This window comes from Callionymus lyra, chromosome 6 (genome assembly GCF_982586985.1).
Source record: "Callionymus lyra chromosome 6, fCalLyr1.hap1.1, whole genome shotgun sequence".
Taxonomy (NCBI): domain Eukaryota; kingdom Metazoa; phylum Chordata; class Actinopteri; order Syngnathiformes; family Callionymidae; genus Callionymus; species Callionymus lyra.
Window position 1 is genome coordinate 16,280,856 of NC_141823.1, and position 19,447 is coordinate 16,300,302.

The 19,447-nt window shown below is 37.0% G+C and overlaps 1 protein-coding gene across 4 annotated transcripts in view; it reads left to right on the forward strand.

Moving 5' to 3' along the window:
- The window catches only part of pcdh9 (protocadherin 9), a 198,510-nt gene that overhangs the window by 144,609 nt on the left and 34,454 nt on the right, over positions 1 to 19,447 (forward strand). For 2 of the 4 annotated variants that reach the window (XM_087793926.1, XM_087793925.1), the window contains one exon: positions 5,469 to 5,670. In XM_087793926.1, the coding sequence (XP_087650052.1) occupies positions 5,469 to 5,670 (202 nt within the window). The remainder of the gene's footprint in view (positions 1 to 5,468; positions 5,671 to 19,447) is intronic. The other 2 variants (XM_087793927.1, XM_087793928.1) reach the window with 1 other exon arrangement.

Sequence of the window (19,447 nt, forward strand, 5' to 3'; positions counted from 1 at the left end):
ATTTGGATTTTTGTGTGAACCATACCTTTAACATTAATTTTTTAAAAAAGAAACAAAAAATTGTTTTAAAAAGTAATTTAAAATTGCTTTGGGACAAGAGCGTCTGCTAGCATTTCTATGAAGATACATTTTATTTGGATAGATATTTAGGTACTTGGCAGAGGTGTGCGCTGTTTCAGTGCCTTATCAACTGCACTCTACAGAATGATAATAGTCTTGAAGGTTATCTAGGGGAGCGCAAAGGTTCTGGAGCAATTTTTTTTATGAAGCTTCATGAAACAGTGACCCTATTTTCAGAGCCCACTTACATCTTTAAAGAAATACTTTAATGAAACCTCACGTTATTTCTAAACTGATGGCGCCACCTACTTACTGATCTCTAAACAATACGACACCGCCCTCGCCCTGACAGTGATTTGTTTTACGAAGCTTCATGAAACCGTGACCTTATTTTCAGAACCCACTAGATGGCAGTCTCTGCTCTATTAATCCTTTTTTTTTTAACCAAATATTTTAATAAAACATCACATCATTTTTTAAACTGATTTTCACCGAAGAAGTCTGATTCCTGAAGCTCGTATTCAGGGCACAAGTCTGAAAAGAGCACGTCTAACAATGCTATTAATTTTACTCATTTCTGCAGCCCTTCACAGAACGAGGTTGTCTTTGTCGGGTTGGTTAAAAAAAACGAATGGATATATAGCATATTCATTCATCTGTCACACTGTTTGCCCTGAAAGCGTCTGAGTGATGGAGTCGGCTGATAATTACTGTGTAAGCAAGAGTTCCCCTAAGTACACAAAAGCACGCACACACACACTCGCACACAACCTGTCAACATGTCCCTGCTTGCCATTTCAGAATTGGGTCAAGAAGTGACTGAGATAGATTTATCAATCTTTCTGTTTGCGTTTGTGTTTCTGGTGAGAAAAAGGAGCGAGGAATTGACTGATAGTGCTCGCTTGTGGATGTGGCAGAATGCAGATGCTTCTCGGAGCTGCCAAGCTATAATTTAATGATGAAAAGCAGAAGGCAACAAACTTAGCCTCTGGAGAGGCAGCTGGAGCAAACTGCCTCAATATTAGTGCTCGAATCAAAGACTGGGGAGATTGTGAGTTATTTGTCACATATTATTTGAGTGCTTCCTTCAGAAACTAGTTTGGAAAAAAAAACCTTCTTTATCTTGTTGTCTTTCATCTTTTTTCTTTTTAAGCTATGTGAAAAGCTTTTCTTTGGCAGGCTGGATGGCATCTTCTTACGAATCATTTCATGGATGAGGCGAAGAAGGAGAAAAGAAAAAGGGAGGCAACGTCTATCAGCCAGCGATTCTTGATACGAGGCTTACAGAAACTTGTGGCAGATAGAACTGTGACAAAACACGACAAAGCATCAGACAGTGACATGCAGTTAGAAGCAGATTTGCGGCGTCGTTGATGCAACTGAAGTTTAGAAATATGACAGTGCAACCGCCGCTGATTATCCGACTTGTAATCCTTTTATTGTCCTCCCTCATCGGAGATATGCGTTTTCCCGACGTGGCCAGCAGATGGCACAGCACCTTTGGACTTTTCCAGATGCAGCAGAGACTATATAGAGGGGGAGCAGGAGAGACTTAAAAGAGATCTTTTTGTGAGTTTTGTTTTCCTGGTTGACTGATCTCCCTCAGCGGTCTGATTGTGAGCGCGGACTCGTGGGAAGTGTTCTCTCACTGCAGGTGTCAGACTGCTGCTAGATAAGATTATTTGTGGGGGTTACGAGACGGCATTCCTCCTCGTGTGCTGCACTTTTGTCTCAGTGTGTGCTTCTCATTAAACGTCTGCCTGATAGAAATTCTGACTTATATTGTGTTCGTTCGGAGAGGGCGATGGAGGATGTTTTCGGCTAGCCGACTGTGCTCCATATGGTTAGTGGAGGAGAAACACGGGGAATAAGAGTAAACTACGAGCTTCCCCGCCTATTTATTCTCTGCCTTACAGACCAACGTTGAATCAGCCATGTGTTCTATTGTGTTCCTCACCGTACATCACCATAAATGTGTCACTTTTCTCCATTTCTACATTTTCTGTCCATGAATGAGCAAGTACTTTGGACGGAACTTCGTCTGTTTATGACAAAAACAAGGTGCAGATGTATGGCCTGTAACTGTGTATATGATGCCAGTAAAAGTATACATGCAATACATATTCATGATTTACATTTTGTTTCTGAACATGAATATCATATGTAGTTATTTGTACATACAAAAGAAAGCCAAATAAAATATAATAATAATAATAATACACTGTACATCAAACAGTCAGTAGGATTAGTTTAAAAAACAAGTTCAATTATTCATAGTTCATCACAGATATCCATTAATAAGGATTACATATAAGCACTCATAACAGTACATGACATATATCTACTCTCATTGTATAACATGATTTAATGTATATACTATAAAATAATATTTATGCATGTACTAAGCAAATATCTATATAAATACATCACATATACACGTATACAGGTATATTGTAATAGTATTTTCCCAGGACACATATATTTAACAATTTAATTCAATAACAGTATCAACACTATTGATTGTCTAGATTCATCCCCCCTCATCCTTAGTTCACACTTCCTCTTCCATATACCTATTTAGAAATGTTCTTTTTTAAACAGATTTATATTTACATTTTGTTTCTTTTCTGTCTCCAGAAGGTTCCAGATAGTAACTCCAAAGCTCAATTCACTTGTGCTTTAAAAGGCATTTTTTTAAGTGCAAGTCTCCCGTTAGATTATATCCCCCGACTCCCTTTTTTGAAACATTCCCTGTATTGAAATATATATATATATATATATATTTACGTTACGTAATCTGATACACTGCTGTTTCATCCAAACACAGAAAGAATAAAAAATATGAAATCATGAAACCTATTTTATCACAATTATGATCAGTGTCAGTCTCAAGTCAAGCACAACTGTTTATATTTGTATTTGAGTTTAAGGATCGTAACATCCTAGAAGCTTGTTAGTTACTTGTACAAAACGCACAAGAAGATTTAAACTGTATTTGATGAAATATTGTGATACGTATCTTCTGTCCAAGACCAGGGCACTGTTTTATTTTTGACATAAAAGATGCCGTACTGTTCCTCCAGTATACATTTTACAGCGTTCATATTTGTTTATTTATAATTTATAGACATTCTTTATTTCTGCTTCAGCTGCTTAACATTCTCGGTGGGAAAAGAATACTTGAAGTGCTTCCATCGGCTTTGTGTTTGTGTAAGTGAGCGTATTTGGTCAAGGAAATTATAAAAACAAGCGGATAATAAATGTTTGGCTGCAAGATAAGCCTTAATATCTTGTAAACTGGCAGCATGGGTAGTTTAAGCTGGTTTTATGCAAATATCACCAAGAGTGACTGTCAGTGACAGAGAAGTACAAATATTTATAAACATGCATAAACCCATAAATAAACACATGCCAGGTTACGAGCATGTTGCTGCAGAGAAAACATCAACGATGCAAGATATTGTGAAAAAATGGACCTTGACTTGGATTAATATTTAAAGAAACATGAATAATCGATCAAAGGTATTAATTGACAATACTACACTACATTATTGTAAATGTGTACACTTTCCAAGTCTACTCTTCACTGGTTAAATACTAAATTGCATTTATTATTATTATTATTTATTCATTCGTTTAAGTTTAGATTATATTTTTCATAGTTAGAGGAACCCTTCAATAAAAATGGCAATAAAAAATATTTCGTATTAGTATTCTGATTTTGAATGCGGTACGTAAAGTACAGCAACCAAATTGAATCTGATGTCGGCATTTCGTTCTAAATAATTACTAAAGCTTCATGAAACAGTGTCGTGTTGTTTAGAGTTCAGTAGGTGGCGCCATCAGTTTAAAAATGATGTGATGTTTCATTAGAACAGTTGTTCAAAACACAGGAAAATAGTGCAGAGACCGCCATCTAGTGGGCTCTGAAAATAATGACACTGTTCAGAAGCTTCATCGGACCATCACTTCTTTTTTTCTCATATTATACCAAATTTAACACATTTATTTCCTTGATTATCAGATATTTTTTATTAAATGTCCATTCATTTCTTATTGACAACTGTATATTTTTGCTACGAGTCTGCTTGTCCATTGTGTATCAATGTGTCTGTTTTACATTGTCTGTGCATATTTTGTTCGACTCCACCCAGTATAATTGCTTCATATTTGCACCACTTTAATGTGTTATTTTTTAACTTATTTGTACTGATGGTCTGATGAAGCTTCATGAAACAGTGTCATTATTTTCAAAGTCCACTAGATGGCGGTCTCTGCACTATTTTCCTCTGTATTAAACAACTGTTCTAATGTAACATCACATCATTTTTAAATTAATGGCGCCACCTACTGACTTCTAAACAACATGACACTGTTTCATGAAGCTTCATCAGCACACACATACTCTATGACATTTTTAGATTCAAGACTTGTTTTCGTACAAGTAGGAAGAAGCCTAAGAACAGAGCTAACAATAACTTACTTTCTTCCACAATCCTAATATTACTTGGTTCATTTTTGACTAACTAAATACAGCTTCACAGAAATATGCTTGCCTCAGCTTTTTTAAAGTAAGTTTGTCTCTACCAACAGCCGTGTTTTGTCATGTAACATCCGAGGCTGTACAAAAAGTCTGCCACTGACCCACCCAATCATTTTTCTTTCCTCGCCGTCATCATTTTTTTTTTTTTTAATTGAATGTTGTATGCTGTTGGGGTGTCTCTAAAATATATAATGAGATGATTTGCATTAGACTGCAAGATTGGGTGACCTTTGCTTTAGCCAATAATTACTGTAAAACCCATCTCTGTCTGTCATCAGCGAGGATGTGGCAGGGACCTCTCTCTGCTCTCAAAAGGTTAGCTGCAGGCTTGTGTCTGGACTTATGAAAAAGCCTGAGGAAAATGTCATTAGAGCAAGGAGAAAAGATGTAAGGAATTAGTGACTGGAAATTCAATCACGGTGGCATTAAGTGTGACTCGTGTGGTATCAACATTATTTCATTTTTTTTGTACCTCCATATTCTCTTCTGAACCCTTCTCACTAATCATTATCAAATCAATGAAATTTGGTTTAATTCTATCAGAGATGAATTTGAATGTTTTTTGTACTGGTTTTCATCGTGCAGTGAAACGTGACTGCATGTTCCACTTGTTGTGAGTTACCCTCCCTCCTCTTCCTTTCCCCCCTGAAAATTTATGAATCACTACCAAACTGGAAAATGAACCCCTTCGTCTTAAACTGAACCCCCCCTTCATTTGTGTTCAAAAGCCCCAAAAATTCGCCGGTTTCGCTTTTGTCTTACTGAGCAATCGACTCGGTGACTCAAGCGGCTCAGAAACGATAGTCCTACGAGAGCAGAGCAGAGCACTAACATCAGTGGCTCTGTTTTGTGCTCTTGGTTCTAGTCGCAGCGGCGCGTCACGTTTCACCTGCCGGACGGCTCCCAGGAGAGCTGCAGTGACAGCGGTTTGGGGGACCACGAGCCTGTTGGCAGTGGCTCCCTCCTCACACAACCTCTCCCTCTGGTGCAGGCGCAGGACGACTTCTACGAGCAGGCCTCCCCCGACAAGAGAACCGAAGCCGACGGAAACTCTGACCCCAACTCTGGTGAGTTTTTAAAAAAAAAAAAAAAAAAAACATTTTTGTCGATCTGTTGTTGCGGATGCGTTCTTCACTGGCGCGTCGATTAATCCTGTCTCCCGCTGAAGTCAACACTCTTCTAGTTAATTACAATATTAACCTCTTGGTAATTTGTTTCATTCTCATATTGACACAGATTAACCTAAGAGTAGATCACGATGGTGGTTCTCAAATGAAAAGAGGGTCACAGACACATTATTAGTGGGCCGGAGGCACAATTATCCGCTATTTTTAATTTTGTAGAGGGTTTTTTATGTCACATTAAAACTGATTTGGAAACTTTTTTAAGCTATTTATAGTATAAAAGAGTAAAAAGCCTCAGTGTTTGTTTGTTCTAGAACCTGTTATTGTTTGTGTATTATGAAGCTTCATCAACCACCTAATACGAAGTGTTTCAAAATGATACAGTGGTTCTAAAATACTACAAACTCTCTCATACTAGTTAACATGTACTTGGTAAATGGAATTTTGTTTTCCATTTTTTTTCATTGAACACAACCCCAATACTTTTTGTATTGTATACCTAATAAGCTGCATATTATCCCTCATCTTTTGTTGTTGTTTAAGTTGATTTTTCCTTGAAATACAGTTGTTAATAATAACATGTTTTTCATAATAAGGTGAATTGTTTCCTTCTAAAAGTGCTTTATACCAATAGGTACTGAAATAGACGAGTAGTTCAATTTGTTTGATCTATGTTTATCTATTTTATCATTAGCAAATATGCTGCTAATTAGTTTTAAACTTAAAAGTGTCTGGTCATTTAAAAATAAAGTTGGAAAATATTCGAATATTTGCATTTCGTCGTACACATTTTGAATTGAACTGTTTTTATTGAAACCAAGTACATTATATCTTACAATACATCTTTCAAATTTTCAAACCTCCTCTTCCTCTCCTGGTACATTTATATGAATAATTTACATTATTATTAAAAAAAAATGAACTGAACACCTGGAATAAATTATAGATGAATGGAAGCCATTAAAATCAACATTTCTTTGGGTAAACTTACATGCATGTCTTAAATAAACAGAAAAATACATTTGGGAACAGTCGTGTAAAATCATATCCGGCCCATTTTTGAATGTGGATGAAATCCAATTTCAGACACTTTGAAGCAAAATTCGATGACTGGGCTGAGCAATGTGATGTCTCCGCAATTTCCGGAATACCCTCTAGTGCCCCATTTCAGCGGCCCCTTCTTTGGCATTTTCACGCTGTATTGAAGAGATGTGTCATCCACACATAACGGCCCAAAAACCCCGGGCTTCTAACATTTGTGGATAGACATTGTCACTCCCACGGGTTTCCCTCTGTGGAGAGTTTGTCCACATTTTCCTCTGCCAACGTAATTGAGGGTAATTCGCTGTCCATCATTCCGAGCTTTTGTTTCAGGAGGCGAGTCCCCCCTGTACAATGACGGCGTCACTTTCTGTGTACTGTGTATTAAATGTGTATTTTGTGGCGAGACTGCTGGGACAAGAGTCTACAGGCATAGTCTTCCATCGTTCAAGTCTGTTAGAGTGTGATGGAATCTTCTTCTCCGTCGTAGACTTGCTAGCATTGGGGCGCTAGTAAGATTAAGTGTGAGGTGTGGGAACTTATGTTACAATTTTGTGCCTGTGATTCACGCAACTGCTAAAATGAATATGTGACTTTTTAGCACCCTTTAAGCATGATGTGATGCATAAGAAGCAGAAGCGAAATCTCTTAAGGTGAAATATTTTTGTACATTTTTAACAGTTCACCGTATCCTCTCGTCCCCAGTCATCACCAGGATTTTGCAGAAATGTTAATTTCCTTTAGCTGCGGAGCACGCAATGACTGCTTTGACGGAAGTTTAAGTGCAAAATAAATAATAATTAAAATTTAAAAATTATATATATTTATTTTATACACACTGTATTAAAATGTAAACCATAAAAGAACACTAAAAAAATAAAAAGAGATAAGATAAAATTAAAAATAGATTTAATCAGTGTTGATGAATATCGATACTGGGTCAGGGAAAAAAAAAGAAATGAAAATATTTCCATCCTTGATGAAATACTGCTACTACTTTTGAGGATCTTTCTGGCTTTTTTGCAGGGTAGTTGTTGACGGTGGGAGTAGGATACAACGAAAAAGTAGTCTACTATATGGATTCATTAAGATATGTTTTGTGCCCCCGAACGAGCAGCCACTTACAGAGACAGGGGGGGAAAAAAAACACTTTTTAAAATCCCGATCTGCTTCCCATGCTTGTACGACACTGATGCATTCTGTCGTAATCCTGTTAAACAGTGTGACAACGATCCTAACGTAGGCGAAATAACAGGGGAATTCCCTGCTTTGACTGGGCAGCGTTGTGTGTCTCAATTAAGTCGACTACATTCCTCCGCATCTGAAACTGCATCCGGTTGAAAAGCACAAACATTTCAGCAATTTTGACAAAAATCAACACGACAGACTTAATTGAAATCAATTGCACGAGCAGATTTCTGGTGGATTCACGAGTGGGTCATTCATTTCTCACTTAATCATCCAGACTTGTTCATTCCTCCCAAAGGGCTAACCTGGGACTCCCATAGGCTTCTCACCTATTTGTGAAACTCATTTGATTTATTTAGAGATGATTTCCCAGTTGGAAGTCTTGGTGCAAAGCTGAAGATGTTAACTTCCCTCTATTCCTGCTGGGAATGAACATTTCCGACCCAGTTTTCCCTTCTTTTTTTTTGAGGTGTGCTTCAGTTCAACTTTATCGCCCCAAGGTCAACGTCGGCTGTCTTACTGAGGCTTAAATTTCCAGAGAGAATGGCTGTTAAAAACTTTACAAAAAAGCAGGAAAATAAACTGCTGCAAAATGACGTTAAATACTTTTATTAATAGGCATAAGTAGGAATAACGTAGAAGGTTCGGCTGATCAGGAAGACTAATGATGATGCTTTACCATGTGGAATCAATTAGAGTGTTTGTCTTTAATACACCAAACAAATTGGAGGGAGTGAGTGAGTTTGAACCTCGTCTCAGTGGAGACTTTGACAACCACTTACTCTTACATCCAATTAACCAGCATTCACGGTTATGCCAATTAGTCATGCGGAGCAACCAATCAACCGTTTGACACGTTCCAGCATTTACAGGCACGACTAAGACCAAAAAGTCTTTGTCACTTCTTTTTTTTTTTGCATGCAAAACTGCATCTAAACTTCTGGATTATCTGGTAGATTAAGAACCAAATATATTGTCGGAATTTCTGCCCCTGGGTTTCTAAAAATCAGGAAGTAATCTAGGTAAATATCACAAGATTTAACCAGAGTACTTCCTGTCTGTGTCGAATACTTTCGCCTTTCATAACAATTAATCTCGTCGAGGCTACGATACAAGATGGAGCAGTATGGAGGTATATGGATGTTTTTAAGTTTGTCTTTTTGAAACAAAAATGAAGAGGACGACAACTGAACTTCAGTGGGTTCGTTAAAATGAATTTACATTTTTCCCTCTGACTCTAAAAAGTAACAGATTTCTCGATCCTCAATCCTATTAGTTCATATGAGGGTGAGAAGAAAATGAGTGAAACTTGAATCACTTTAATGCCTGATATAGGAAGTCTAATATAAAGTAGCACAAATTAATTAAAACTTGATGATTTTATTAAGAAGTTTAAAAAAATGTATCCCACACTGGCTTTAACCAACACAACATTTCTATAATTACTATTGTGAAAACAGGAGAATCATAGTGAAAGGTTTGCAGTGTTAAAAAGATAATTCCTACAACAATGAATTGCTTTGTCTGTAACGTCCATCTTGTATTGAAGCTTTAACATTAGAGATTGTTCCGAAAAAGAATAAACAAGTCTATATTTTAAGCTTGTGTTTAGCGAGAAATCCCACTGACAATACCAGTGTGTTTTAATGAGGAGACACTTGAGCTGAGAGACTGATAACTACAAACAAATTGAAATCAATATACGGACTTATTATATAAGACTTATTATAAGTTTTTCCATAACAATTCCTCATCTCAAGGCTTAAGTACAAGATGGACATTACAGACGTGGAGTTTTTGGATGTTTTTAGGCGTGTCTTTTTGAACCAAGACTAAAACGATCTTCAGTTGATGTACAGTAGCACAAGAGCAAGTCATTAAAGAGAACACATTATAATAAATGGCTCCCAGGCCAGGAATAGAATCTGGCTTCTTTTTAATTTCGTACGACACCGGGGCTGGACATGTAATCAGGCGCACCAATGGGAACATTCCATTAATTTTATCCGGCCATCTTGAAAACGCCGAACCAGCACTTTTAATTGACAGTGAAATAATCCAATTACATTTTTTAGCACTCCGACTACCAAAGGTCTTACTGCGAAGAAAGAGATCCATTGGTTTCGATTTCTAGTTCTGGGCCAATCACAGCGGGACATCATGTCAATACATTTGTATATCAACTAATATTTGCTAAAATATCTTAAAAAAAAAAGATCTATGAAAGGAATTTAATTTAGCTTCCGTCATTTTCTACTCCTCTATCCATTTTACACTTTATTTACCATTTTCTTCCAGTAAAAAGAGTATTTTAGTCCGGGACAATTGTAATCACCGTTACGTCTATTTTCAAGCCCCGTCTCTTAGATGTAAGTAACTTCATGTTCTCTGCTCTCCTGCTGCGTAATTGTGGATGGGTTATTTATTCCTGTGTCTCATCTGCACAAAGCAGCTGAGGAAGCAAACGTGGGGTTTTCTGTGGGGGGTGAGGAGGGGGGAAGATGGTTTCTGGAGCACCTCTGCTCCAAAAAACACACAGATGCCACACCTGGCAGCTGCGGCAGCTCGATCAAACTCTCCCTTTCACCTTGGGAGCCTGCGCGGGAAATACTGTATCGTACGGTTCACGCATAGACAAGCTAATGTATGGCCCATGTTGCACCTCCTGAAGCTCAAGGAGCTGCTCTCAAGACCCCCAAGAGCAATTTTGCTGAGCGTGCATTTTTCTTTAATAATTTAAGGTTTAAGTTCAATACTGACAGGTTTTTTTTTGCGGCAAAATATTGAAGCTCATAACATCCAACCTAGTAATCGTATTCAAAATAAGTCAACAGTCTTATTAATGTACTTTTTCCAAATGGACCTCTTACCGCTGAAGAAAAAAAGTGTGTGGCTTGAAACTGTTTTGGGTTCAGGCCTGAGGAGAGCCAATTAATTGTTGGGGATATTCGGATCAACGAGCAGATTCAGAGATACCATCGTTTTCCTGCCACTTCAGTTGGATAATTATTTCCAACCGGAAGCTTTTTCTTATAAAAATGGGACAAACTTCTCAGTGGAATAATAGTTATTGGACTGTAAAGTATATTTTATCATTGATATTATTAATAATAGTAGTTCCATTATTAATATTATTATTTCTTTTAGGCAATTATATCACTGTCTTACTGGGCCTACCTGATGAAAACAAAAAACAACTGAAATAGAAATAAAAATCGTAAAGATAATTTAAACGACAAAACAAAAAATGCCAGCAGAATAGACAATTAATTAATTGGTTTTATCTCAAAAATAATTTAATGTTTTGCTAAAACCCAATTAAAGAGTCTGGGGAGATATTCTGAAGGATAGAAGGATAAATACCAGATAATATTTTAGCTTTTAACTAGTTAAAGGGTGATGAAGCTTCAAGAAACAGTGTCATCGTTTTACTGTGAAACCAAAAAATGCTTTTTAAAATGACGGCGCCACCTACTGACCTTTTTTAAAAAGGACATTGCTTCATGAAGCGTCATCAACCCATTGCCACTATTTCATTTGATATTGTTTTGGACGATCGAATGATCCAATGTTTTTGCAGCCTCTTTAAATCTTCAAGCTGTTACCTGAACTTCAATTATACCATAATAGGAATATGGAACGACTGGCAGCAGCACTTAGACTTAAAGTGGAACTGAACAATGGCTGTTAAATAGGTCAAGTAACGCATCAGCTGCTGAAAGAAACATTGATAAAGACAACCACGGTTCGATAAAGTGGTTGATTGCACTCTTTATGCACAGAAACAAAAATAGGCTCCTGCAGATATGGTTACTGAAGTACATGGCGGATACCAGGGGCCTGTTCGAATATCACACCCTGAATGGTCTGTTTATGTTCTTTTTGCAAAGACATGAAATCCTCTAAAGCAAGATTGTTATGTTCTCCGGCGTGAGGCTAGAACCACTCTGGCCATTAATCATAGATGGGAAGGACGAGACGTATAACTCCCTTGTTAGCTTTGCTTCCTCCGCCGTGCCTCATCTGATTTGTCAAGTTGTCCTTCCAAGTCTCATCACTGACAACTCGTCTGCTTAGAAACACAGAAAAGCAATTTGAAAACAGGTGTTCATCGCAACAAACTAAGCATGAAAATGACATTTTTCCGCGATGTTCCCCTTGACGTATCAATGTTTCGCTAACTTATTTATCTCACTTGTATGAAATATACATCAGAATAACTCCTTTTAATGTCTTTTGTAAGATGTTATGAATATCTTTTCAGTGTTTTGTCTTAAATTTTCGTTACAAGATCCGTTTTTGTCTAAATGCATTTTCGGTTTACATCCTTCACAGACTAAATTTGTTTAGGAACTGTATTATTTAAAGATTCCGTGCTTGAATTCATGTTTTCGGCATCATTTTACTGTATCAGAAGTAAAAAACATTTAAATAAATAATAACCCAAAGAACGAGTAGTTGGAGCTGCCAGTTTGATAACTTCAGCCTTATATGATGTGGAGTCTGAGTGAGAAAAAGAACTTCACTCTGAAACTCATCTCAGCACGTAGAAACGAGCGACTGAGCGTATGGAATACTATTTGAAAGTTTGGACTGGCTGGGAGAAAATTGCAGGCTGCAGCTCTCTGGTTGACTTTTGGGGTCACACCCAGAACTTAAGCGTCACAGCCAAGAGCCTTTTTTTTTGTGCTAATGCATACATAAACTCTGTGGCTGAAATCTGATCTGAGTGCAACCAAGTTCTCGATGCCCACAGCTAACTGAAGTTTGGTGGGAATGTATCTGCTGGAGGTTAGGATGGGGTCTGATGAAACTGAAAATGAATCTCCATCATCAACCTTTAAGTAGAGCTTTCATTAGTGCAGTGATGACACCAGATGTGTCGCCATTAATGGGTGTTACTTCATCTGCGAAGCAGGTAAGGTCGGCTACTCTCCGTCTGTCTCTGACAATAACAAGGAGCAGATGATGGAAGTGGTGACCTTTATTTGGTTGTTTACTATACTTTAAACAAAAACATATATACATGAAGATAACTCGACAGTTCAAAACAAATAATATAATCCAATGAAATACTTTCCAATGTTTTTTTTAATTGTTTTATGGTTGCTAAATTACATGGCTTAAGTTTAACTGATGAATTAAATTAAATAGACTTACTTCCCAGTTCTCTTTTTTCCCCGAGCCAAAGCAATTGACAATTTGTGGAAGTTGAATTGGTTGTATGTTTTTTTCTGTTCTCTCATTGTTTTTGTCATTATTGATTTATTGATTCATATACCTTTATTCTTCCCACATTAGACATATAGTAGTTGTTTTAGAAGTACAGACAAGTCGAGTTATTTTATTGTCAAATTTGCATGTATTGAGACATACAGCATAAATAAAATTGTGGTCATCTCTGGCCCACAATGCAAAACATGAAAACTTAACAACAGACATTAAACGCTTAAAACAATTATAGACTTAACAATTAAAGACTTAATGATTAAAGACATTAATTAAGACATTCAAGAAAATAAATAAAATAAATAAAAATAAATAACCATACACATATAAAATATGATAATAACATAATCAAATGAATAAGGTAAACAATTATTTGTAATAATGATAATAAATATTGCAATTCAAATAATCGAAAATATCAATAATAATACATTTATAACAATAACGTCTAGTACTAGATATGTATGGACACACAACAGAAGTAAAGAAAATGTGAGAAACCAACAAAAACAAAAGTTATATTTTCTATTAAAAGACCTGGTTGTAGTGGCAAGAATGGAGAGTGGAGGAGTATCTCCTTCCTGCAACACAGTATAGTGTATCAGTCTGGAGCTGAAAATGCTATTTAGTGACATTAAAGTGTCCCGGGGGTGTTAGGACAGGTTCGCCATCATGGACGACAGCCTGGTCCACCATAGTCCTCCCATCTCCCACCTCCTCAATTGTGTCTCTCAAGACCCTCCTCAGTGATGCTCCCTGTGTTTAATAAACATCATGTCAGCTCAAATATAATAACCCCAATTGTTCTCTCATTTTGATTTCAGTTGATTACAGCTTCTTAAACTTCACTCATATTGTTTTAAATGGGCTACCACATATTTCAATAATTATAATTACAAATGTATTTAGTGAGAAATATGATATTTTCATTAAGTTAAATGAGTTTGTCTGATTGAATACGAACAAATGAGAGCGCAAACATTATTAAGTCGGTCCTGGGATTTAAATGTTTAACCTTTTTTCTAATTATTTGAGCTGAAGATTGTCAGTAAGACTGGCCATCTCTGTCAGGCAAACTGATTCAGGTTAAACATCATCCTTTTAATTCAATTATGAAAGGAATGTATTTGCTCTTCAAATGAATTATTCCTTTTCTATATTATATCCTTAATAATCAATCGCTTCATTGAATGAGGAAGCAGGAAATAGTCACTCTAGCTAATCCCTCATATGCTTGTGAAGAAGTGCGTATCTGTTTTTGTGTCTTTCTCTGTCAGACTTAAATCCAAACATATGAAGCCGGTGTAGCAGGGTAGTGTCGCTGGGCCTCTTGACCAGGCCTGTGGGTGGGTGGCATGGATTCATATATCAGGGAGAAGTGTTAATCTCTCTTGGGTATTGGAAAGCCAGTCCTCAGTAAATATGTTGCCCCAGGATACAATGGGGTTTAAAGGATTTCTGTCTCCAAAGAGAAATTAGGCAGCGGCTTCAGAAGTGAGCTAAATGGAAATGCTTGCTGGAGCATACACAGAGAGCATGGCGCTGCTGTCAGCTAGTAAACATCGTCTCAGAGTTGCCTCAGTCATTATTATGGAAGTATGTGCCAACTAGTGTGGTGAGCAGACGGGAGGGCTGATGAGAAGCTTCTCCTCTACTGATGATTACTCACAACAGCGGGGAGAGAGAACTCCAAAGAGTGTGGGATTATGAAGAGATGGGAAGTGTTTATACTATTAGGAAAATAGTTGAATACACTTGCTATTTTCGGAAAAATAGTTGTCCAATTTGTCAAAATGAACTGTCAGGCGAGGAATCGGACTTAACGCTTTTACCTGAACAAAGGATAGAAATTAGATTTTACTTGTACAGTAAGAAGGAAAAACACAGAGTTTACATGTTGTTGTCAGAATCCTTTCTGAAGCACAGAGCCTTTAGGTCCATGTTACATCTTCGTTGCAGTATTTAAAGCCGTTAATTACCTTCCTTACAAAGGTTAGCACCGAAAATCTCCTTGAATGAGATGTTCACGCTCATGGTCAAGGTCAGATGTTTGCTCCTCCAGAGATCGTACCTTTCACGGAAACATCTTGACTCCCACAATTCTCTTACTTTGATTAAAACATACAATCAGTGAGAGAATAGTATTATACGGGGTTAAGTCAATTTGATAAACATACTTTATCTCAGGACTTTTCTATCATTAACAAATACATAATATATTACGACAGAGTATATTCCAGATGATATGATGAAGACCCCTCGGACATTAGACTTGTGCGAGACGGTGCAAGTTAAGACCAAGCCCTTTGTTTTCGGATCCGCACTAAGGTTTCAGGCAGAGACTAAAAAAAAAAGTAAAAAACAAAACAAATAATAATTTTGTTATATTATTGTCAGGAAATTACCATCATAATCAAGTCAATTCCGATGTTTTTTCATATGTTATATTGATCTCTGTGGAGTGGGCTGTAATGAGGTCTGTGCCAAGTGTATCATTAAATGAACACAAAAGTATTCAGTGAGATAGACGGACCAAGACAACACCAACATAAGTGGTCTCATGACAAGAACATATTTGATTGAACATTTTTAACGAATACTTAAAGTGATAGATCACCCCAAAATTACCTAATTTTCGACTCACCCTAATGTCGACGAAGGGGAGGGAGAATTTTTAGAATAATCTGTTTCTTTTTGATTTGAAATGTTACAGACATTAATGGTCACGAAAGGCGCCCACTTTTCTTTGTCTTTCTTCTTCAAAAAGACACCATTAAAAACACTCAAATGCGTTTATAGTTGTATTGAAGCCTGAACATTAGAATTATATTTTTTAAGTTTAAGTGTTTCCTGTCTGCAAAACTTGTTAGCATTTTAGCTTCTGTTACAAACAAACTGAAATTAAGACCTGTTAATTTTTTTTTTCCTGAAAAATGTATCTTAAGGCTTCAATACACGAGAGAAACTATTGACAAGCATTATTATGGAGGTATTTGGATGTTTTAAGTGTATCTTTTTGCAGGGGAAGAAAGAAGAAGTGGGCACCGTTCGCAACCGTAATAAGGACATACGTCGTTGCCTATAACTACAAAAAAAGACAGATTACGTAGAAAACTCTCCCGACCCTTCGTCGAAACGAGGGTGGGTAGAAAATGAGTGAAATTGGAATTTTGGGTGAAGTATCACTTTAAATTAATGAGTCTAATTATTTCTGGTATTGTCTCGCTCCTGCAGGATGTAGTCTCCACAATCGAACCGCTACATCAATCCATTCTCGCTGCAAAGAAGTACTTTTCTATTTCATCGCCAAGCAGTTAAGTTAAAGCTGCAGGCCATGACAATCAACAGAATTGCAAGAGAAAGTATGTGAGCGAGGGAGAGAGTTGCTAGGAGAGGCGCAGGAGTACGTCTTTGACAGCAACTTAAATGGGTTATCTCAACATTAACGCTCCTCTCCCTGACTGGGCTACTTCAACATGTCACGGTGCAAGTCCTCTCAAAGAAAACGCTATCTTCAGTGAAAGCTGCACCTTTACTCTGGTGAAATGATCTTATGGTTGCCGCGCTGTGATAGGAATAATCCCCACCCCGTTTTTCTAAACCAGACTGAGAGTAAATCCACAAGAGAACACCAACGAGACACACTCTTGGAGAAAGAGATTTCGTACAAACTGGAAATTGTGTTGCTGTTCTCCTGTTTCTTTTGGACATCTCAATGACCAGCAATGGTTTGTGTGTGTATTGATGGACTTTCACCTTCCCACTATTTTATTTATTTATATATTTAATGTCTGTATAAATATATTTATTCTTCCTTTTAGGGGTCACTCTAAAAGTGTATCCCAACTAAAGCGGTTTTCATTCAAAGGCTGTGGCTTTGCTTGTTTTATATTTTTGTGGACGATGCAATTTTTGAGCTTTATTTATTTGATAATACATTATAAAAGTCACAAAAATGGTTTAACATTTTCCTTGCATATTGTTATTTTCACTAAGTTTCACTAAATTATTTTTGGCCAAGATACTGCTGTTAGAACATCCAAGTTGGAAATCTTCTACTAGTGATACGTTAATGAAGCTTCATGAAACAATGTAGAGCTCAGTAGGTAACGCCCTCAGATTAAACACAACGTGAGTTTTTTTCATTAGAGTACCTGTTCAAAACGAAACAGAATAAAATAAGAACACTGTTTCATGAAGCTTCATTAACCCATCACTTCCTTCTTGTTAACTTTTCAGCAACCCTAAAACAACGTCACATTTTAACACCACTGGCCATTTTTTTATTTCGATTAATTATTATTATTTTTGTATTTTAATGATTGTGTGCTCTGTTTAAATCATTCTTCAAAAGATTCCCAGAAGTCTGAAAATAAAAATAATGATGATACTAACAGGACTTATTGTAACAAGTTATTCAAACAATATATTTAGTTTATCTGTTTCTGTTTTTCTCTATAATGCATCATTAATAAGAGGATTTCCCTTTAGGCACTTGCGTTTTTCATCAAATATTTACCAGTGTTGTGTCCTCAGTGGCGGCGCGTCTGATGAGAATGAAGTTGTCTGCTGATAGGCTAAAGAACGTCTTACCAAAACAAACAAAGATCAAACACCCACCCGGCAAACACAAAGACTCGCAAGTAAATGATTAGTTTGCTCATCCGAGCGTCACGCCAGATAGCTGGCTAGATGTTGATATGATTTTGATGCCGCTCGGGGGACTGACGGGTCTCTCTGTAACTCTACGACATTTAAAATGACAGGGAATAGCTGAAGGGGCATCAACGATTAAAGGGCAACAAAGGTGACACATTTGTTAGTGACAAGCTGACAGTGATTTTGCCGATCATAGTCACAGCATGTTTACCCCTGTTCTCGAGTGAAAGTTGGCTGTACCGGCATGAGCAGGAAAAGATTTCACTTCCTAGTCTGCTCGCGTGTGTGATACGTATACAGATAGAAATATATGTTAAAGAAAAAAATTTGGTGGGAAACATGTTTTTGGATGGGAAGTATCTTCCACGGATAGACGGCAGGAGAGAGTTACAGAGACTGTGGGGTCAAGTGGAGTAACTGCTCGTTGTTACCTCGATGCTAAGGTTATCTGAGAGTCTAGAACAGGATGAGAAAGAGCGGAAAGTACCGGACAGGTGTGTAGGTGTGCACGAGTCTGCACGAGTCTGCAGGAACACGGGGGCGCAAGGTTATGAAAACCTTTCAATTTAGGAGAAATTTGCAACAGAAGCTGTGTTTGATGGTCAGTCAGTGGGTTGTGAGGTGGGATTATGAGTATGAGCTTGTAAAGGGTTGTAGTTAAGAGCAAGTTTACACGGTTATGAATGAGCTTGTGTGAGGGAGAAATAAGAGGAGTCGGATAAAAGAATAACGAGGTGATCAGGTTGTAGATGAGGATGTTTTAATTGGTTGATGAGGCAGAAAATAATGTAACAAGATTGCTTCAAAACTAGTAGGTTTTGCCTTTAGTTAAACATGAAGTGAGGTTTCATAAAATATCTGTTCAAAACAACAGATCATAGAGAAGAGGGTGACATCTAGTGGGCTCTGATAATAAGGACACTGCTTCATGAAGCTTCATCCACACATCAGCAGCTCAATATGTCAATGAGTTAGATTTGGCTTAAAACCGTTCCATCAATTACGATTTTTTTCCCTGTAGCTTTGGGTTGGCTTGTAACTAATGATGGGATAATGAAGCTTCATGAAACAGTGCCATGTTTTTTAGAGGTCAGTTAGTGGCGCCATCTATTAAAAAAAATGACGATTCATCAGAATATTTGTTCAAAACAAGGTAAAATATTGCAGAGACCGCCATCTAGTGAGCTCTAAAAAATAATGAAACCGCTTCATGAAGCTTCATCAGACCATCACTACTTTTGAAATCTTAGATTTCAATTTTCTTTCCTTATAGAATTATGAAATATTAGGTTATTAAACCTTCATTTCACCTTGCATTTTTTCATTTCTTCTTCTATACAAACAAGGATATCATTCAATTTTTTTGAAAAAAAGTAAAATGAATTCACTTAAAATTTAAATTAACAGATTTGGATACAATTGATATGAATGGCATTGTTTGTATCAGTGAATATTTTTGGATGAATATGATTCTTCTTATTATTCTTATTATTCACGAAATATAAATGTTAAGCTTTTGCAACAAATACGTAGGAAAATGAAACTTAAAATTCAGTCACACTGTCATGGATTCTGACAAAAACGAAGCCTCTTCTTAGGCATT